This window comes from Malaya genurostris, chromosome 1 (assembly GCF_030247185.1).
Source record: "Malaya genurostris strain Urasoe2022 chromosome 1, Malgen_1.1, whole genome shotgun sequence".
NCBI classification, from domain to species: domain Eukaryota; kingdom Metazoa; phylum Arthropoda; class Insecta; order Diptera; family Culicidae; genus Malaya; species Malaya genurostris.
This window is the reverse complement of record NC_080570.1, coordinates 93,123,994-93,147,680: the sequence shown is the minus strand read 5'-3', so window position 1 is coordinate 93,147,680 and position 23,687 is coordinate 93,123,994. Positions and strand designations below refer to the sequence as shown.

The window sequence follows — 23,687 nt, the reverse complement described above, 5'->3', positions numbered from 1 at the left end:
TGATGCAGTTTATTCAATTGTTCTCCATTTGAAAAAGGGCGGGAGATCAACGATTTCAGACGTAGATCATGTAATGTCTTATCTTGATCACATGTGATTTTCCTCCACCAACATCAAAGCTTATCGAATCATCCAATGATTGAACTTACATAAATCAAGAATAATTTTAGTTCAAAATCACTACCCATTGTGTGACGGAAGGTCAGAACCGATATTGATCGATGTAATTTAAAATTCACTGATCAACTGAACATGAAAAGATTCTCCGGCAGTGATCTCGTTTTGATGATGTTTTGGTCTTTATTTTCTCAGCCCTGTAGGCTACACTAAGGAAATATTATTCTTTACCTAAAACAATAATATATCTGTGTACCCCTAGGAGGAATAAAACAGATGATTTCAATGTTTCAATTCCAACCAAATACTTTTGTTAATTTATATAATTGATATTAATGAAATAATTCCGATGATTTTGTAGGATATTTTTTTAATCTAATGACAGCATGTAATAAACCGATTTTTCCCTCATATTTGTATGGTTTGTCATACATATTGAGAATTTGAATTTCGTTACATGACGATTTATTCGTGACATGTGACATAGGGGGGGTGGAGGGTCTTTGTTTCTGTGACAATTTGTGACAAAGGGGGGATGGGGAGTCAAAAATCGTCAAAAAAGCGTGACGTCTTTTATAGACAGCCCCTAAATGCGGACTACAAAATATTAAGTACGGCGATGAAAGCACGATTAGAGCTCGTTATTCGAAATCATCGGTTTTTGAGTGACGCTCAAAAGTGCTCAAACGGTAGCAAAACCATCTTTCAGGCAACTCTTTCGCTAAAAGATCGTTTCGCGCAGCTGATCACGAGAAAGCAAAAGGGAAAACTAATCTCGTTCGATCTTGATCATGCTTTCGATCGTGCCTCCCATTCGTTTCTGCGTTGCACCCTACTCTCTATGGGAATCAATCCGAGATTCGCTAGTTGGCACTCTCGAGTGCAAACCACATCTACGTCCCGATTTCTCGTGAATGGACTTCTGTCACAACCATTCCAAATCGAACGATCTGTGCGACAAGGAGACCCGTTGTCGATGCTTCTCTTCGTTATCTACTTTAACCCCCTCGTAGAACGACTGGAACGTGTCTGTGGAGAAGATATACAGGGTCCGGCACTCGAAGTGTAACCAATTAAAAAGGCAATAAATTCAGTTTGAAAAATTACTTTTACTTAATTCAAAGTACAAAATGTGTAAAAATAATACAAAATTCAGAATCAATTCACTTTTGCTCGATATGATCACCTTTTGCCTTGACTATGGCCTTGAGACGGTCAAAAAACGAATCGCAAGCTGCCCGAATGTGACTTGCAAGTGTATTTTGGCCCACTCGCGGACAATAACTTTTCTCAGCGCCTCGAGACTGGTGTATCTTTTAGTACGGACTTTGCTCTCTAAAATGGCCCAAAGAGAATAATCCATTGGATTCGCATCTGGTGAATTCGAGAGCCATTGTGTGGACGTGATGAAGTTCGGAACGTAGGATATGCAGACGATCTCACCGTGTTGGTCACAACAACATAAACTATCGATCGATGTTTTCAACTGTTCAACTGCTTCCTAACGGTATCTGGAGCAAAATTGAATCGTCAAAAAACAGTTGGTATAGCTGTCGGATTCATGAATGGAAATGCGATGTCGGTGCCGGGACTGCAAACTGCCGAGACGATAAAGGTACTCGGTGTTATTTTCGCTAACATATAACATCGGCGATGGGGTCCTTTCTATTTCGCGGGACACCAGCACGTATTCCGATGCACCAGTTAGTACGAGACAAATCGCAAGGTGGACTAAAGCTTCAACTGCCGTCCTTCAAATCAACGCGCTTCTAATAAATCGACATTTGAAGGAAATCGATTGCCTTCCCTTTTATCGCTCTCTTTTAAATCAAAACATCCCAGTTCCCGCCGACTTTTCCTTGTCTCAAAATCTTACATAAAAAAATTCCTTTGATTCCCCGTCAAATCGTAGAAAACACCACCAGCCGTGAAATTCATCGTTTCTACTTGGAACAAACGGAACTTCCAAGGGTAGAACGTAACCATCCAGATTTGAACTGGAGGAAGATTTGGAAAATCACTTCTACGAGACAACTATCGTCGAACCAACGCAGCGATCTGTATTTCTTGGTTAATGAGAAAACAGCGCATCTCAAACTCTTGCACGTCATCGGACGAGCGGATAACCCAAACTGCTTGCACTGTGCTGGAATTATCGAAACGTTCGCACACAAATTCTGCGAGTGCCCGTGTGTGACTGCAGCATGGTCGTATTTTCAGCGAACAACAACAACAATTCTGGGAGGCTGGCGAAGGCTTACTTTCACTGCTGCGACCTACACTAAATAACACACAAACTAAGGAGTGTATCGAAAATAAGCTATCCACATACATTTGTGTTGTACGCATGTATTTGTGATGGTTTTTTATGCTCAGAGCGCAGCATGCTGTGCGTTTGGCCGCCAGCTTTCGATTCTTTACTTGTTTGTGCGGTTGAAATTCTGCGTTTTCAAAATGTCGCGCTGTCGTCGTTGGGGAGGATGTGCGCATAGGTCGAGTCAAGTGGGGAAACTCGGTCGAAAGGTACTGGTATGGCAAGCAATATGTTCCTGTGGTTTGAAGTCAACCATTTTTTACACTACCGGAACTATAAATGCAGAAATCTATCGATCTGAGTGTTTCCAGAAGAGATTGCTGCCTTTATATAAGAATCATAGTACACCTCCTCTGTTTTGGCTGAATTTGGCGTCGGCTCACTATGCCAAAACTACTCTCAATTGGAAAAGGGTATACATTTCGTTGAAAAAAAATATCAATCCACCAAATTGGCCTCAGCCGAAGCCCATCGAACGTTACTGGGCAATCGTGAAGAGGGTCTTCAAGAAGACTGGTTGGGCAGCTGGGAACATGCAGGAGTTAAAAAAATGGGTTCAAGCTTCAAAAAAATGCGATGCAACACTTGTCAGGATGCTCATTTTTAACCTCGTACAATAAAGGATCAATTTGTAGTTTGAATAAATATCGTTTTTTATCATAATTTAAAAAAAAATTGTGGATAGCTTATTTTCGATACACTCCCTACAGTGAAAATTGAAATGCTAAAATTTGTTATAAAATACGTTAACTTCATTCTAAACCAAACTAATTATATCGACATAACAGAGTTTGATTTGAATTTAGGAGAAAGAAAAATAGAAGCTTGATCAAATATGATTTGTAAATAGTTGTACTAAGCAAAATAAACGATATTTTATAAAAAAAATCTCTTGAAGATGGCTTAACTTTGTCTGGACTAAAGCGACCTCCCCTTTCTGCCACTTTACAAGACATCCATATGCTAGCTTTTGTCGAACAATTGTTGCATAGTTAAAATTAATATATTTAGGTTTAAGTCCCCATATCGTTATTCTCTTTTTTTATTTATTGGAATATGAGTTAAAATTAAATTATTAAGATTTTAATTGGATGTTCAGCCACAAGTGGTGACTTTTCAGCCCTATTATATATATGATTTGGTTATTACCTTGAGGACATCATTTGCTTCCGCAATTCTGAGATTTTTGTGTAGGGAAAAATCTAAACCTACTTGTATTGTGTAATGGGGAAAAGGTACTTATATACTAACTTACTAACTAATACAGAGAGCGAATCGATTCAATTGAAAATTGCATAGATTTTTATCGGAATTTGCTTATAATATTATGTGACATTACATCTAATGGTTCTATATTTGTGAGTCTGCGTAACTCATTTGTACTAAACCAGGGAGGACGCTTCAAAATCATTTTCAGAATTTTATTCTGAATCTTTTGAAGCGTTTTCTTCCTGGTGGAACAACAGCTTGACCAAATTGGTACCGCATAAAGCATGGCTGGTCTGAAAATTTGTTTATAAATTAACAATTTGTTTTTTAGACAGAGCTTAGAATTTCTGTTTATAAGAGGATATAAACATTTAATATATTTATTACACTTTGCCTGGATTCCTTCAATGTGATCCTTGAAAGTGAGTTTTTTGTCATACGTTAAACCTAAGTATTTAGCTTGATCAGACCATGTCAATTCCAAGCCATTCAATTTGAGAATGTGATTATTGTTTGGTTTAAGAAAAGAAGCTCTTGGCTTATGAGGAAAGATAAATAATTGCGTTTTTGCTGCATTTGGTTTAATTTTCCATTTTGACAGATAATCACTGAAAATATTTAAACTTCTTTGTAGGCGACTGCAGATAACTGTTAGATTTCTACCTGTGGCTAACAGACTTGTGTCGTCACAGAATAGCGATTTCTGACAACCAACGGGTAGATTTGGAAGATCAGAAGTGAAAATATTATACAAGATTGGAGCTACGCTCGAACCCTGCAGAACACCAGCTCGTACGGGTAGCAATTCAGATTTACAATTCTGATAGCTAACCTGAAGAGTACGATCAGTTAAATAATTTTGAATCATTTTGATCAAATAAATAGGAAACTGGAAATCAGACATTTTTGTTATTAAACCTTTGTGCCAAACACTGTCGAATGCTTTTTTATGTCTAGAAGTTTAACTCCAGTGGATAACCCAGAAGATTTATTTGCTCTTATCATGTTCGTTACTCTGACAAGTTGATGAGTAGTTGAATGTTCATGACGAAATCCAAACTGTTCTGGTAAAAAAATTGAATTCTCATTTATATGAGACATCATTCTCAACAAGATAATTTTTTCAAAAAGTTTACTGATAGAAGAAAGTAAGCTAATTGGTCGATAACTTGATGTTTCTTCTGGATTTTTATCAGGTTTCAGGATAGGAATTACTTTAGCGTTTTTCCATCATTTTGGGAAGTAAGTTAATGAAAAACACTTGTTGAAAATTTTAACCAGGAGTCTCAAGGCAACATCGGGAAGATTTTTAATAAGAATATTGAAAATTCCACCATTACCAGGAGCCTTCATGTTTTTAGGTTTCCTAATAATTGATTAAATTTCATCAAAATTCGTCTCAATAATGTCATCTTGTGATAACACTTGGGTTGAAATATGATCATATTTCAGTGAGACTTCATTTTAAATAGGACTCACAACGTTCAAATTAAAATTGTGGACACTCTCGAACTGCTGAGCAAGTTTTTGAGCTTTTTCGCCATTTGTAAGAAGTATTTGATATCCTTTCTTGAGAGCAGGAATTGGTTTCTGAGGTTTCTTAAGAACCTTAGAAAGTTTCCAGAAAGGTTCAGAATATGGTTTAATTTGTCCAACTTCTTTTGCGAAATTTTCATTTCGCAAAAGATTAAATCTATGTTTAATTTCTTTTTGTAAATCCTTAACTATGTTTTTCATAGCAGGATCACGAGATCGTTGATATTGTCGCCGAATGAGCAGTTGAAGATTGTCATCGATGATAGGAGAATTTAATTTAGCTTTGGGAATTGAAAGATTTCTAGCTTCGATAATGTAATGATTCAATTTATCAATTGCTGTGTCGATGTCCGCAGAATTTTCTAAAATAGTTTCATGATCCACATGATTTTCAATGTGAGATCTGTAATCCAACCAATTAGCTCTATGATAGTTGAATATAGAACTAATTGGATTAATTATAGCTTCGTTGGAAAGTCTGAATGTTACAGGAAGATGATCTGAGTCAAAGTCAGCATGTGTAATCGGTTCACTACAAATGTGACTTTGATCTGTTAGAACCAGATCAATTGTAGACGGGTTTTTCACGGAAGAGAAACAAGTAGGATTACTGGGATGAAGAACTGTGAAGTAACCAGCTGAGAGTTGATTATGAAGTATTTTTCCATTACTGTTATTTTTCCTACAATTCCACTGGACATGCTTAGCATTTAAGTCCCCTATTACGAAAAATTTCGGTCGATATCTTGTGAGTTTTTGCAAATCATCTTTAAAGAAATTTAATTGTTCGCCGGTGCATTGGAATGGCAAATATGCTCCAGCGATGAAATAAATTCCATGAATGGTTTCAACTTCGATTCCCAAGCTTTCAATAACTTTAGTATTGAAAGAAGGTAAAATTCGATGTTTAATTTGCCGTTGGACAAAAATGGCAACTCCACCACCCATTCCAGTAAACCTGTCAAATCGATGAACCACATAATGTGGATTGCTTTTCAATTTGATATTTGGTTTAAGAAAAGTTTCTGTCACAATGGCAATATGAATTTTGTGAACTGTGAGAAAATTATAAAACTCATCTTCACTCGATTTCAAAGATCGAGCATTCCTATTTAAAATATTCAAATAATTATTTAACATCGCTGTTAAATTTTAAATTCATTATAATATTATTTGCAAATTGCCATCCGATTTGAAATGCTTCAAAAAGTGATGAAGTCGAATTCATTCGGATGTTCATTTGAAAAAGTTGATCTTGTAGGTAGATCATTTTATTTTCAGTTATATCGCCTAAATCAACTTCATTTAAAGAAGCGAATGGCTTTGAAGGAATATTTGTAGGTAGACTGCCATTATAGCTACTATTAACAGTTCGGCTGAAAAGTTCGTATCGTTTAATAGAAACACACATTTTTTTTGCCAAAATTCGTTTTTATTATTCAACAGAATTGCCATCAGAGGCGATACAGCGATTATAGCGATCTTCCAACTTTTAGATACCATTTTTGTAGTACGATTTGTCCTTTGCCTCAAAATAGGCCTCAGTTTCAGCGATTACCTCTTCATTGCTTCTAAATTTTTTTCCAACGAGCATTCTCTTGAGGTCTGAGAACAGGAAAAAGTCACTGGGGGCCAAATCTGGAGAATACGGTGGATGAGGGAGCAATTCGAAGCCCAATTTGTTCAATTTCAGCATGGTTTTCATCGACTTGTGACACGGTGCATTGTCTTGATGAAACAAAACTTTTTTCTTATTCAAATGAGGCCGTTTTTTTTTAAATTTCGTCCTTCAAACGCTCTATTAACGCTATATAATAGTCACTGTTGATGGTTTTTCCCTTTTCAAGGTAGTCGATGAAAATTATACCATGCGAATCCCAAAATACAGACGCCATAACCTTACCGACCGATTGTTGAGTCTTTCCACGCTTTGGGTTCGGTTCATCGCGTGCAGTCCACTCAGCTGACTGTCGATTGGACTCCGGAGTGAAGTGATGGAGCCATGTTTCGTCCATTGTTATATATCGACGAAAAAAATCGGTTTTATTTCGATATAACAGCTCCAAACACTGCTCAGAATCATCAATTCGTTGTTGTTTTTGATCGATTGTGAGTTCACGCGGCACCCATTTTGCACAAAGCTTTCTCATATCCAAATATTCGTGAATAATATGTACAACACGTTCCTTTGATATCTTTAGGGTGTCAGCTATCTCGATCACCTTCACTTTACGGTCATTGAACATCATTTTGTGTTTTTTTTTTTTCACTTTTTCATCGGTAACAGCCTCTTTTGGTCCACTTACCACTTACGAATTGTTGCTTCGTCCGGTGCAGAGTCTTGATAACACTCATCAAGCCATTTTTTGGTATCGGCGGCACTTTTTTTCATCAAAAAGTAGTGTTTCATCAACACACGAAATTCCTTTTTTTCCATTTTTTTACAAAAACAAAAGTAGCTTCACTCAAAATGCAATATCTCACAAACTAATAATCAGACAGCTGTCAAATTTATACACGTATCTTTTGAAGGTTGGTACTAACTGAAAATGGTATGGATTTAATTCTAGTGGCGCCTTCTCATAGAAACGATACGAACTTTTCAGTCGATCTGTTAGAAGAAGATGTTATGGCCGATCTACCTATTAATAAATCGCCGAAGCCTTGGCAACGACGACATTGCGTTAAGTTTGCAACACGATTATGCCGTTTATAATGTTCCCAATGAATTTTAATGTGGGAAATGAAACGTACTTTTTCTAAAGTTTTCAAATTGTTAACATCACTTCGATTGAAGTGTATTAAGTAAAGCTTATGGAAAATTCCAGAGCGTGGTTTAGAAGTACCATTCGCTCTTTTTTTCATAAGTATTACTTGGGGAGGGGCAAAACTAAGCAATTCTTCTAGTTCATTTTTAATTTCATTAGTACTTTGATCATTTGATAAGCCTTTCAGGATAGCCTTGAAGGGTCTGTCTGATTTAATATCATATGAATAAAATTTATGAAGTTTCTCGGACAAATATCGAATAAGACGTTCGTAATCTTCCAATCCATCAACCAAGACTCGACATTCTCCTCTTCGTCCGATTTGAAATGAGACTTTTACTTCCGGGAGAAAAGTAGAAAGCTCAGTACGGAATGCTTTGAAATCGGAAATCATCACCGTCACTGGTGGCCTAGATTGATGTTTCTTCCCAGAACGACAAGCGTCCATTTTGGGAATTTTTGAAGAATTTTCTTCTATGTCGCTACAATCGGATTCAGGAAGAATCTCGTAAATATTGTTAGACGGCATAGGATCAACGGAAGGGAAATCCGTCCGTTGTCTTTTATTTTTACATTCAGATTCTATAAGATCGTGAATGTTATTAGGAAAATGTTGAATAATGGATTGTGATTTATTTTTAGCCTTAGGCTTGTTGCCTTTCCGGTTGAACGCAGGCATTTTTGAAATGAATGAAACTTTAAATTAAATTAACTAGGCGGAATTAGTCTTCGATTAGACTCCTAGTTTGAAAAGTCTTGATAAAGACTGATTTTGTGGTAGTCTTAATAAAGACTGATTAGTTCGAAGAATAGTTCTTTGAATAGCAAGCCTTAAAAAAACTGATTAATTTCTTAGTCACTCTAATATCACTCTTTGTATCACTTAGTCACTCTAATAACACTCTTTGTATAGCCTTGAGAAAGGCTGACTAATTGTTAGTCTTTAAAAAGACTGTTAGTGATTCAGATAGCCTTTAAAAAGACTGAAGCCATGAATCAATGAAACTCTAGGTAGCCAGAAAAAATTTCCAGAAGCCAAGAGCTATACGCGTGCGGTGCGAACGACTGTTCAACACCGGCTGTCGTTATTCTCTTTATTCTGAAATCAATGTGACTAGACCAGTTCAACTTTGAGTCAATAATTATTACAATATACTTAACTTTATCTCTCACTACAACTTCAGAATATAAAAAGCCTTACCGAACGGACTCCGATGATAGTTTTACCAAATACAAATAATTTGTATTTGGTTCTACGATGAGTGAAAAACACCATTGAGGTTTTGTTGTGATTTCGAAAGCACCGTTGCTCAACAAAGTAAAGAGCTTGCTGCATTAGGCGAAACAGAGTGCTATTACGAATTCCTGTGATAAATATCTGATGATTATTTGCGAAACCGTGAGCCAGAGAGCCAAGAAGATTGTCGGTCTAAGTAACTACAACAGGTATGTATACGACTGTACGGTGCTATCTATTGACAGAAGTGAGATAATCGTTGACAGCCCCAATCAGTTAAAATACCACACACTGGAGATTTCGTACTATACGTATTACTTTTTCAAGTTCACGTTGCAAAAGGTAAGATTCATCTATTATTTTCCGATTCACGATTAATATACAATATCTACTCATCTCGTATGAATTTATTTTGCAATTAGTTCAAAATACCAAAGGGAATCAATTGGGATGCTAGGAAACATTCAACTTAGCCATGTTCAACTTGGTGCATTGTATAGTTTTAGAAACGTATTTGTGTGATATATCAAATGCAATAATAGTACTACATTGGATGCATTTTATAGAGATTATTTTTTTATTTTGCTCCTTTATTTTTTCTGTTTTCATTTACAATAAAATCACCTTGTCGCACATAATTTTACTATCCTGCTTTCATTGTTGTTTTCACACATTAGCATTGCATTGCTGGATATTACCGCTGACCTAAACAATTTGACTGACAATCCCGTACGTTGAACATAGTCCTTCCGTCCGCCAGAGTGTATAATTATACTTGTCAAATTTTGTAATCAATCTCCCGTTAATAATCCTCAATCTGAATGTATCTACTACTCAGCATAATAATTTTTAGTTTGGGTCATTTGCTAGTTCTGTCGATCCTGGTACGAAGGACGGACGGGAAATCTACAGACGTACAGCGATAGCAGCAATAACAGTAATAAAAAAACTAACCGATCAACTACTTTTTTTATAACGCTCTTTCTGCCATTTCAGTAATGTACTAAATGTCTTTGAGTTTCTCAAAATCGACTTGCGTACTCGAGTAAAATTGTACAAAAATCTTATTAAACAAATTTCGCACACCTTAAAAGTAACACGTTCGTTTTGCTTATTTTGTGTGTTGTTATGTATCTTGTTATTGTTATCTGAATTTCTTTGTCTAAAACGATATCTGCTCTTTCTGTTATTTCTATGTATATAAACGTATTCTCTTCCCTTTTTAATGTTACTCGATAGTACTCTGTGCACTTGTTTTAAATATAACACTTTTAATAGTATTTTGTTTCCGTCGAAGTTAACCTTTTATTTCAATTTTTGTTTTTTTTTATTTTGTTAATATTAATTTTCTTCCGATTATAAAAACTATGCGAATATTTGTTTGTTCCTAGTCCAATGTACTTTTTTATTACCGCTATGGTAAAACTAGTGATTTGTTTTCTTACAGTAAAGTAGGAGATGTAAGAAGAAGTAATGAGTCTATGGAAATTTCAGTGAATGCTAAATACTAGTTAATGAAATATGTTTTCGGATTGTGGGAGTTCATTATTAGTGTTCATATTTCTAGGTGAAAATTCGCCCAAATTGAATCATTTGGGAAATGAGTGTGTTGAAATATTTGTGAAGATTAAGATATAAGACCAATAGATTCATTTTGTTAATTATCTACTATTCATTTTAATTTGCTTTGTTCAAAAGTCCTGTTACTGATTACTCTGTCAATTTAGAACAAATACACATTTGTTTAACAGAAAATTACTCCGTTGCAGATAAGATTTTGTTGTTGTTTTTCATGTTATTCTTTAGAATAAAAATGTGGAAGTAAAATGTAGTGCAAAAAAGTTGTTTAATATTGACCAATAGTTGGACGAGGTAAAATCTCAGTGGTCAAGGTGTTTTGATTTTTTCTAGCATGTTCTATCTATTATTAGTGTACACAAAGCAAGCAAATAAAAAACAAAATAAAAATTATTCATAGGGAAAATACCGAAGGATGCCGAGAAACAATGGTTTGTAGAGTTTAATGAGCAATTTTTTATCACTGTTATGTTTAAGATTGTGAGCAATCAGTATTACAAATTTATTACTTTAATTTAACTTAAGTCGTGTTAACACAACTTACTAACAGCTGATAAAACCTTTTTAACGACAAAAAACCAATTCAAAATAATAAAGAATCGAATTTATGTAATATACACTCTATAAAACTTCATTAAAAAAATAGCTTTTCGGAACACGATATTATTGACAAAAAAATAAATAAACGATCGAGGTATTCTGGTCAGAATCAGTTCAAAACTTATAACTGAGTATAATTTCCAAATGGAAGAACTGTGCCAGACAGACCATAACAAGTATCACCGTGAGGTATAATTCAAATTCGAGTTTTCTTCTACTTGCGAAATGGTTTGGATCGAAGGTTTAGTAGACAAGGAATTTGCGTAACAAGCCGGATGTCGTATGCTCGTAAAACGGTGCCTGGAATCGGTGACATAATTTGTCGTAATAGAAGACCAAGTGCCGTAGCAGAATGTTGTACCGGATATACCCTTTTTATCTAATCAAATCAATATTGTAGACAACATGCGTCAATTATTGATTTCAGTTTCGTTGTTTAAACTTTAACTCATAACGATTCCTCAAAAAACACGCGTAAACTATTGCTTTACTATATTAATGCCAACCTTAACTGTTAAAATTGAACTACTCATGTTCAATAGATCATCTCACTTCAATCAGTGAGTTTTTGCTTTCATCAGAAAATACGAAGAGTAAAAACAAGAAATTTAGCAATCATATTCCTTGACCACTTTTGTTTGAGTAATCCGATATAGTAGAGTTACTGTAATAAATCTGTACGGAATACATAAAAAGCAATAATATTGATTATTCTATTTCCTTTGTTGCATGAGCATTACTTTTAATTTCTATTCCACACTGCATTCCAAATTTTCAGGGTTTGATTGATTTAAGATCTTCAAATTTTAGCTCAATCACATAGCATTTTATTGTGTTACCTAATGTGAAACGATTACATATTAGAGCACAATAATTTGCAAATACAAATTGATTGCAGAAATTTGTTCATTCTCTTCGATTAACTTGAGCATGTTTACACGTTTTCAGCACTAGGGATGTTATACTAGATCGGCTCATTGAGTCGATTCAAAATTAGTACATCTGGCAATGATTCAGATTGTGTGCGTATTATAAAACCTTTAAGTCTGTGAAATTTGTTAACATCGTTGTATCGATCGGAATGTGGAAAACGATGGTTTGTTGTCTTGTTGTACGAGTACGAAGAAAAATAAAAATGTAGTTGAGTTTTGACTAAGTAAATCTTATGTATTATGTCGGGATGAAAAAAATCTGCTTGAAAAATTGCGTTAATATTTGTTCATTTGCGTAAAGTAAAGTGATTCAAGAGGTGTAATCGACTCAACAAAGTGCGACTGTCAAGCAGTTTTGCAGGAAATGTAGCTTGGGCAGTTATTCGGTGTACTCATAATGACTAGAGATTCAAAAGGGGATCTCACCACGGTAGCAGGTGAATTGTCATTCAATAACCTCTTAGTATTTCAGTGTGCATGGTAAGGGCATCATACTACATCGTTTGACTCTACCATAGAGAGTAAAGATATTTAAAACAGGGTGGCTAAAATATCGGCATAATAAAGTCTAAACATAATTTCATGATAACACTAAGGTCCTTAGCATACACCACGCGGGTCATAGTTCTTTCCGAAATTCTATAATCGTACGCGATAGGATCAGTTTCCCAACTGAAAAATGGGACCCAGAACTTTTTGATGTTTGCAAAGTTTGATTTAAATGGGCAATTTGTCAGGGTTTGAAAAATTATGATGCTAGTATAATTCTTCTATAATTACATACAACTTATGAATAGTTCGTTCAAATAGAAGGGGTTTTTTAAGATATATGAAAGAAAAAGATTTTAATTCTGCAAAGTATTCCAATCCTACAAACACCATTTTTTTGAGTATCCAAAATCTATGTAAGACCTGGTCCATTAGAAGAACTTTGAACATTATTATGAATTTAACAGATGCATGAATGGAATTCGTTTAATAGTCCATCAACTTTTTATGTCTGTTTCACATAAACTATATAACATTTTCCACATTAACGATAGAACACGATGGCAACATTTATTTCTCAACGACTACCAATAAATACAACACTACTATTCATCAGAGGTTTTTCTTCTCAGTAACAAAAAAAAACTTTTCTAGACTATCACTATGAGCTTTTCTCTGAAAAGCTTTACTTCAAGTTAAAATATGAATGAAATATGAAACGGTTCAGTCGTCGTAATAAACAATAAAAACATAACTTGTTTATGTTTTTTTCCGTTTTCTTTCTTCTATATCTCAAACTCCTCGTAAACACGGAACCACTTGAGAGGAAAATATGTACTTCAAAAACTTTCCTCTGCCAACAAGGTGGTACAGTGGGTTATTCTTTGTTTTTCTCTTTCTTATTTGATATAGCACTTGAACTCGAAACATCTCAGTAGTAGTGGGTAGGTAGTATAGACTGTCGACAGAACCAGCCAGTCGCTTTTCATTACCAGAAGGCTGGTACTGATTGAATAATTCGATTATAACACTGGTTTGGCAATGTATGGTTTCACAGTCGTTGTCGCAATTTCTGACATTTTGATGTCGATCGGAACACGAGTGTCGTACAGCGTAGGTGCTTGCAGAATGATACCGGCCGTTCCAAACACGACAGCGATTGTAAAAATCCACAGAAAAAGCCGATCTAAGACCATCGCCACGAATTTCCAGTCTTCCTTTACCTGTAGAACAAAAGCGAAAACGTTTACTGGTGAAATACAAGACTGCATTTAGGATTATTTATTCGGTTAGTAAATAATAGGTATATAGAGTAGATAAAAGTCCTGGTACTGCCCAGCTAGTTTCTTTCTCATAAATATATCTATATATATATATATATATATATATATATATATATATATATATATATATATATATATATATATATATATATATATATATATATATATATATATATATATATATAAATGCAGAAATCATTCTTTGTAATCGCATCACGTAAGAACGGATGGACAGATTGAGATGATTTTTTTTGTTTGATCAGTTTTTACCCCCACCGGGTTCGTACATCAAAAAAATTTGGAAAACTTGCCGGAAAAGTAGGAAAAATCCATAAAGTTTTTTTTGCATGGACAATGGAATTTTCCGTTAAAAAAGTCGTCTATGCTTTCTAGATCTACGATTGATGTTTGGCGCGCAACGAGTTGCATTAGAGCTTGGTCTTTGAAGAAAAGATTACTAGATTGTTTCAAAAATCGTTTGGCGAGCAACGATTAGTAGTGGAGATTTCACATGCATCATTTTGAGCCACGTGCTTAATTGGGCATTAAAATTATTGCTCGATGAATTATGTTCAATGGAGTCAGGTGAATAATATTGGTAATCGTGGATGTGAGTTCAACAAATCAGAAAATTTTTGAATGAATTAATGCAAAGATTGTGGAACTTGTGTGTCGAATTTCGTTGATTGTAGGTTAAGTAATCAGAAAAATATTGGAGTGAAACGTTAACCACTTAGTCGTTTGACAATTCTGCTCTACAAACACATAGGGGTAGATGGGGTAAAACGCACCCCCTACGGAAATGTAGCTATATCTTAACTAGGGTAAAGTGTTAACACCCCCCTAATAAAATATTGAGATATTGCCAAGTGTATTGATATATTTTCCTCGAGAATGTAAGTATTTCATTGCAATACGGATGAGGAACATAATTTTCAATGACTCCAATAGAAAAGATGAGAATTGATTGATATAAATACATTTTCCAAAACGGCCACATTCTTAGTTTTTTTCGCTCGCCTCAGACATAATGCCCCAGCAGCCATAAAATATGTCTCACAACAAATCAGTGGCATGACACACAACAAAAGACATTTTATCCCACAACAATGATGCATTATGCTTCTTGAAATGTCCATAAAGTTACTGTTTTGAGATAATCAGTATGTCAAAGAAATGGCGGATAAAACATCTATTTAGTCGAAGCAAAACTTTACATCGAAAAGCTGCCAAATGAAATTTTTAGTTTTCTCATACTTTCCTGCAAACGACAACCACCAAACTTGCATAGCAGAAAGATCATACGAAAAGATAGTGTTAGTGATAAAACTTTGGTTCAGAAAAGTCTTAAATGCTTAAGAAAGGAAAGGGGGCATTTTGGCTAGCAGAGACGCTTTATAAGACTTTCCCCTATAGAGAATAACACGGAAGAGTTTCATGCATGACTATCTTGCGTAATCATTATTTCTCAAATTCTCGCTGAATGCATTGAAAAATACCTGAAATATTTATTTTCCAAAACCCCTACAAATTGTCTATTGAAATATATGCGGGGCATGACGCTCGATCGTGGAAAACATGAAAAATATACATTTTAAATTACGCGAAGTGACGATTATCTGAACATAGAGGCAGGATGATCTTAAACAACGGGTAAACATCCATCAAAACAATGTGTTAAAGCTCATGACAACCACTTGGCAATATGCACTCTCACAAAGCTTCTTCTTCTTATTTAAAGAAAGCTTTAGACTTTTCGTTGACGAAATATTTGCCAGGTTCTCTATTATTCAATAAATTGATAACTTATGGATAATTATTGTAAGCGAATTCTTGAGCATTTTGCCTCACACAATTCGGGTCGTTTTGCCCCCAAAAATATGAGACGATAAATTTGACAACTTTTCTATAAAATTGCAAATACATCGTCTGTATTATAACTAATTTTAGTCACCCGAATGATTGGCAAGGAACTGGTTACATAATTAAAATCGTCTTCCTCACCCTAGAAAATTACTATGGAACGAACATTAAAAATTACTTATAACAGAGACATAATTGTTTTTTTTTCCAGATATGATTGAACCATCCCTACCAAAATTTCATAGTAATCTGTTGTTATGGCGGACTTTCAGTTTTATTAAAATTTCAGTGAAAAAAATGGTAATGGTAATTTTTGAGGAAAACAAAAGGTGCATTATGCCTCGGGGGTGCGTTTAACCCCATCTTCCGCTAAATGGGAACAAATTATTTTTGGGCGAGACGAAGTTCGACGGGTCAGCTAGTATATTATAAATCAGGAATCAGAACTAATTGGCTCAAGTGGCACGTTCCCGTTTTCGTGATTCGAATGGACCGAAAGTGTCCCAGACATTTGGACGTCGCATATCACTTTATCCATCTTTGCTTTGACCAATCTCATCAAACCGTATTCTTGCATAATCTGCCATAGCTGCTTCCGAACGAATGTGTCGTATCATTCTTTGTTATAGTCACCGCAACTTTGTTCAATTGTAGTTGTTTGTTGATTTCTTTCGATGAGAATTAATACATAACGTTTCGGCTTATTAACACATGGGCTGAAAAATCCCGGGCCTAACAAATAGATGGCGCTAGTTTTATTACAGGCTCCTTTTTTCAAATAATAATAACCTTTAAAAGACAGCTGTTCAAATTTCATGATATTCTATTCATTAGTTTGTGAGTTATTATGCTAAGAGTGACGCTACTTTTGTTATTTTCAGAACAATGGATCAAGACAATTTCGTGTTTCAATTTTTCACTGCTTCTTGATGGCAGTCACGTACCCAGAGGGGGGACCCGAGAGGCCCTGGCCCCTCCCGAAATCGAAAACATATAATTATTTAGAATGAAATATAATACAATATCAGTTCCAGTGGAAAAATTAAAAGTGTATGTTAAAACAGCCGTAAAAGGCACACCGAGAATTAGATACATAAGCAATCTTCAGTAATGGGCCCCTCCCGAAATGAAATCCTGGGTACGGGCCTGCTTGATGGTAAATAAATTTGGCTTATCCCTAAATGATAAATACGAACAAGTAAAGCAATGGCTTGAAAAGTGTTATGGAGACTCCGCTCCATCAGAAACAACGATAAAACGTTGTTTTTATGACTTCAAATGTGGTCATAGAGACCCCGATGCTGCAGAACGCAGTGGACGTTCGAATGAGGCGCATTGCATAAGCATTTGACTATGAGAGAGCTCTGTTGAAAGTGGGTGCCGCGTTTGCTCACTGTTGACCAAACCCGAAAATGTGTAGATGATTCTGAGCAGTGTTTGGCCATGTTTAATGTAACAAACTGGATTTTTGCGTCGATATGTGACAATGGATGAAATATGGATTCATCACTTCACTCCGAAATCAAAACGATCGTCATCTGAGTGGACAGCATCTGGTAAACTTCGTCCAAAGCGCCTGAAAGTACAACAATCGGCTGAAAATGCCCATACCTCGACATCCCCGTGATGTAATATTTATCGACTATCTTGAGAACGGAAATACCACTAACAATGAATATTATATAGCGTTTGTAGACTAAATATTATTGGAGCGTTTGAAGGCTAAAATTGCATATAAACGTCCGCATACGGCAAAAAAATTGTTTCATCAAGACAACACACCGTATACGTCGACGTCAACACACGTCAATCAAAGCAATGGCAAAACTACATGAATTGAACTTCGAGTTGCTCCCATCGTATTCGCCAGATTTGGCTCCTAGCGACTACTGACTGATCGCAGACCTGAAAAAAGTGCTCACTGGTAAGAAATTTTGAACGAATGAAGAAGTAATCGCTGATACTAAGTCCAATTTTGAGGCAAAGATAAATCGTTCTACAAAAGTGGTATTGAAAAGATAAAGCGTAATGATTGCTCTTGATAGAGATTACGTTGATGAATAAAGTTACTTTTGAACCAAAACAATCGTCTTCTCTCTTTTTTTGTTTTTTTTATTGGCCCTCCTCACTCCCCCGCACCAAAGAGCTCACGTTTGGAGCCCCCTGGTAACGGACACATGTACAAACCTCAGCTTAGAAAAAATTAAAAAGCTTTACAACAAAACAAAAGATTACAAAACGATGTTGACAAGCTGAGGGTATTACAAGCGAAGAAGGCAATAAACTATTGTTACAAAACAAGAGCACGATGTACGGAAATGTACGATTCCCTTTAAGGGGCTCTTTTAAATATCTTAAAAATCTAAAAATAATTTATAACAAAATTTATATGCATTTATTGGAGCAGGAAAAAGCCCCTTTGAGCTGACTGTTAGACCAGTACACTCTCAAAAGGGCACAAAAACCTCCTCATCTTTTCGTTACGTATTTGGAATAATATGTGAATAAAATAAACTTGAAGTGTTATTTAATGAGTGAATGGATAAATAGATGAGTATATAATTGAGTCAATGAATGAGTGAATGAGTGAATGAATAAATGGTTTGATGGATGAATGTATGAATAAGTTAATGAATGAATTGTGGATGAGTGAAAGTGAATGAATAAAAGAATGAATGAACGAGTGACGGGATCGATGAAATAATGATTGTTTGAATACATGAATGAATAGATAAAGTTGATAATCCTGAGTTTAGTAAATGCATGCGTTAGTAACACAGTTTGACATCACTACAGGTAACATAGTATAATATAATCTAATATGCATTATACGGCTGATACACTTGAACGATATAATCGGCTATCTTCGACTTCAAATGTTGTTTCAGGTTAGTTTTGAATATGTTTATGTTCGTTATTTGTTCCAAAGTATTAGGTAGATATTTATAGACTGTTGGGCCATGAAACATTATTCGGTTTTGACCAAAGTTAGTCGAGGCGCATGCTCGCAGTAACGAGCCAGCTTGTCTACTACTTCGTTGGCGAGTGATAACCGACAGTGGTAAATTGATGTAAGCTCCTGGTTGGTACAGTGCTTTGTGAATGAACATGATCGTTTGCATATCTCTCAGTGCCAATATGGGAAAAATGCTGTGGTTGACGTTCGAGTACAGCAAAACTGTAGGATACAGATGGGGTAACCTGAATATGGTTTTTATACATCTATTTTGCAGAACCTGGATCTTTTTGCATGATTTTGTAGTTTTTTTTGTGGGGAATGATACACCATGTATTTTGTTTTTAATAGATTCAAAGACAGTAAGTTCGCATTGAAGTAATTCGATAAGATTTGAAGGTCGTATTGAATCAACGAGATAACTGTATGTACGTCATTTTCTAAGATCTAAGAACAACGCACCAACAACTCTCTTCGAATCGATCTCATCAACAAGACAATTCACCAATTCGGTAATAACTCCCGATCTAAATCCGTACTGGAATCTATACAGGACGTTGTTAGAGTTGAAAAAGTTAAGCATTCTGTTCACCAACAGCTTTTCCAGGACCTTATTGAATACTGATATTGTAGAAATTGGACGGTAATTGCAAGGATCACAAATATTTCCGGACTTGAGAACAGGCACAACACGAGCAACTTTTAAAGAGTCGGGATAAATACCAGTGCTCAGAATTTTGTTGAAAACTTGTGCCAAAATCCGTGCAAAAGATAATTTATTGCTTTTCAAGAGTTTAACGGGAATATTGTCATACATCCAGTGCTATGAGAGCCAGGCCAAAATATATTAGAGTTGCCAAAATACCTCAGTTACCCTAATGGATAAGAACCCAAAATTTATTTGTAATGCTTTTTTTGTGGATCATAGGATGTTTTGTTCTGTTCACCTAGAGGGGACATTCAAAACCATCTAGCGGAGAATTATTGAACTACATTTGTCTTAGCAATAAATTTTATCTCTGTATCCTTGATTGCTCGAAATTCGTCGAGAAGAAAAACAATTTTGTAAAGACAAAGACCATTTAAGATTATCTTCTCATTATAATTACAGATACATATAAGAAAAAACGTGCTTAATCCACCTAGCAGTGAGAAGATACCTTTTTTTATCATCCGCATGTGTTTTTTGCATGAATATTCTTCGGTGTTTTAGTTTGCATGGCATTATTTTAAGATATTCAAGCGGCAATTTAAAGTACTATTCAATCATTACCCTGTAATGTCGAAACAGCAAATCGGATCGAAATATAATCTAAACGTGAAATAATCGATTGAACCTTCCATGAGCAGAGATGTCTATCTCCTCTGTGTGACGAAGAGCAAGCAAAATTTCTCCCCTCGCACTGACAACTTCAACGAGAGCTCTTCTCTTTCACATTTATACACCACTGTTGTGTAAGTGTGCACGCATCATGAGTGCGTTTGTTTATTTCCTTTTACCTCTTCCACTGAATCGCACCAAAGTGCTAGAGCATTAGCTAATAAATTCTCTGAGGTGGATGCAGATACTTTCACAGAGGTGTACACGCCGGTGAGCACTCTGCTGTATGGTTTTCGTAGATGAAGCGTGGACACGCAAAATCAGCAAAATAAAACAATTTATCGTAAAATTTTCGGTTTTCGTTGCAAATTTTTCATAGCAAGGCCAGATCTACTCTTTATTAATTGAAGTTCACAGAAGTGTTCGCTCACAATCACGCGCCAGTGGTCACTTGGGTGTATTTAGACGAGAGCGCGTGTGAGCGATTCATGCGAAGAGAATGTGTTTCACTCGCGCCAGCTGCTTTAACCACAAGCACACACTCAAATGCTGTCTATTCGACACTGAGAAGAAGTGCGCTTTCCTCTTTGTGCGGTGATTCGTTTTTTGCACCTCGGTGTGGCAAAAATCTGACTCTAGCGTGTATAACTCTGGTGAAATTCCATCTCTGTCCATGAGATGTCGAAATAAATTCCATTTTAGAGCTTACGGTTATGCACGATACTACCAGAACCAGTATTCAAGAACCAGCATAACCGAAAACGATTCGTATGGCCATAAATTAATATGACGTATAAATTGCAATAGTTTTGAGTCCAACTTTGAAGCGTTTTTGGAGTGTCATCTTCTATATCGGTATGAATTTTAAAAACTCATCACCTTGTAATTCCAGAATCGGATAAAATTCATTAATTTTGTATGGGACCATAAATATTTTCATTTGAATTTTTGTAGTTGACATTTGATTTGGACTTTTTTGAGAAAACGATCGAGCTTTGAGAAACGATTCGATACTGGAACTGGAATTCTAAAATCGGTGTAGCCGAAGTCAGTTAAATACATCTCTAGAGCTGTATAGTTTACACTTGATTCAAACTGTTTGATAGTCAGTGTAGACATCTTTGAGTAACCGTAGTGCGAATTAAATTGTTGGGTACCTTCCGAATCGAAAACTGAATACCCGAAAACTGAGATAAGTTTATTTGGTTATCGACTATCCAAATCTACAAACCCGATAAACCTAATAGATTTGTGCGAAATCCCGGAATCACCCAGTATCTCAGTATCTCATCCAACCGGAAGTTGGATCTGATTGAAAAGCAAAATGTTTCATAGGATCTTAAGACCTTTCATTTTAATCTTTTGTGGTTCCTAGATTTCATTTGAATCTTAATTCGATTCAGCCATCTACGAGAAAAATGAGTAACACTATTTTGATTTCGTTTCACATATAATCCTGTAGCTCCTAAACTAAAAGTCGGATCCAAACGTAATTCAAGAACCTTGTGTATGAGCATACGACTATTCATATGAATGTAGAAAATGGTTGAGTCGTTTCCGAGTCAGTCATATGGGTATTATGTTCTTTCATTCATTTATTGCTGTAATTAGTTTAAATTAATATAATTACGGAATTGCTTTCAAATCGAAAATGCTGCCATCATCTGGTTTACAAATGTCATATTCAAACGATTATGTTGCCAAAAACGAACCGTGCCAAAATCGGTCCGAAGCAAAATTTCTTGAGAAAGTATGCTGTACACAGTCTTTTTGGTACTTAGAAACAATTGTATGTAACAGTATAAAAATCGTGTTTCACGTTGCTCCTAAGCATTGCTTTGTCATAAAGCGCTCAAAAAGCCTACTGCTAGAATAGGGGATAAAGTCACTTACACAAAAATGTCGATATCTTTGTTAAAAGTGGACGGATTTTAATAATCTATGGCTTGTTGGATAGCTATTACCGTGCGGAATCTAAGTCTGGAAACATATTCTGTTTTCAAGGTCAAGTGTGATAGATATTGTCGAAAAACTGAAAATTTTGACATAAAATTTCGTATAACTCAAAAAGTAAACATCCTCAAAACCATTCACTAGCGTTCTGGGTGACGGGTTGACATTTCATTTGCGACTAGTTTGATCAAAATCGGTCTAGCCATTTCTGAGATCTCGACCTCCTAATTGACAGCACACATACAGACACACATACGGACATTTGCTCAGTTCGTCGAGCTGAATCGATTGGTGTATTTTTCTAATGTTTGAGCGAATTCTATACCTATTTTTTTATATTTATAAAAAGGTAACAAGTAAAATTTAATTAAAGAAGGTCGTATTTGTGAACAATCGTCTCTTTTTCGAATGCGGTAGTCAACCCAGAAAAGAGAAAATCAACAGGAAAGATGAGTCTCAAAACAGGAACATATTTACAAATACTTCCAACTGATACTTATCTGTTGCAATAATTACTTGCTCGATTGTTAGTTGATGAGAGCCTATAATATTTTTATTTTATAGAGTAGGAAAATTTACTATATTTCTTCTTTTGAATACTGTGATTGGATGTTTTACAATATTACCTGAGTCAAAATATCTCAAAGTTGTAAGGAGTTGTAAATTGAACGGTTTGCTTTTAGAAGAATCGCATTAAGGTGTTCATCTAACAAGTTACTAAACAAATATTCAGTCATTCGAAATAGCTCCCCAACGTTAAAATTCGGTATTTCAAACGGATTGCTAATATCCTTAAAAAATCGACGGTGGTGAAGTAGTTTAATATTTTCTTGCCGACAGTGTCTATCTCTTTTTGCGCATATATTTTTGCACAAAGAATATTTTCATTGCTTCTACGTATTAAATTTTTGATAGTTTTACTAAATTTTATCTTAAAAAAAAGAAATGTCGTTTCGAATTTCTTTCGAAAAAATGTTGAAGAGAAAAATATTTTCTTTTTCTTTTTCAAGTGTCAAAAAATTTCGTTTTGAACTTAACGAGAATTTCAAATTAAGAAAATACACGAAATCTCTTTGAAATTTTCTTTTCTTTTAATAAATTTCGTAACAAGTGCATAGTTGCTAAATTCGTTGAAAAGAAAAGTTAATGTTGTGAAGAGAAAGACAATTCAAGATTTTCTTCTCTTCAAGCAAATTGTGATAAATTTCTTCTGTCACCGGAATTCGGCTGATAAAAATTGTCTATTTTCTAAGTGTCACAGAGTGGACTTAAAAAAAATTGGGATAACACAAGATCTCGACGTTTCATGCATTTCTAAGACAAAACAAAAAAACGGATAACTTTAAAAATTCACGAAGAACCCGCAGATCACAAAATTACAATATTGAAATTCCTGGTTGTTTCAACAAAAATTGCGAAAAACGAAGACAGCCAAACGCAGAACAAAAATCCTCTTTATTTTACCAGAAACGTTTCATATTGAAAATTTTCAATGACAAATGAACGTCACTTATGTCAGTTACGTAGTGGC

The 23,687-nt window shown here is 35.2% G+C and overlaps 1 protein-coding gene across 5 annotated transcripts in view; it reads right to left on the bottom strand.

The window, feature by feature from the left end:
• Positions 1 to 9,735: 9,735 nt before the first annotated feature.
• LOC131440743 (acetylcholine receptor subunit alpha-like) overlaps positions 9,736 to 23,687 on the bottom strand; it is a 266,618-nt gene continuing 252,666 nt past the window's right edge. For all 5 annotated transcript variants that reach the window (XM_058612276.1, XM_058612278.1, XM_058612277.1 and 2 more), the window contains one exon: positions 9,736 to 14,003. In XM_058612276.1, coding sequence (XP_058468259.1) covers positions 13,803 to 14,003 — 201 coding nt within the window. In that variant the 3' untranslated portion in view covers positions 9,736 to 13,802. The remainder of the gene's footprint in view (positions 14,004 to 23,687) is intronic.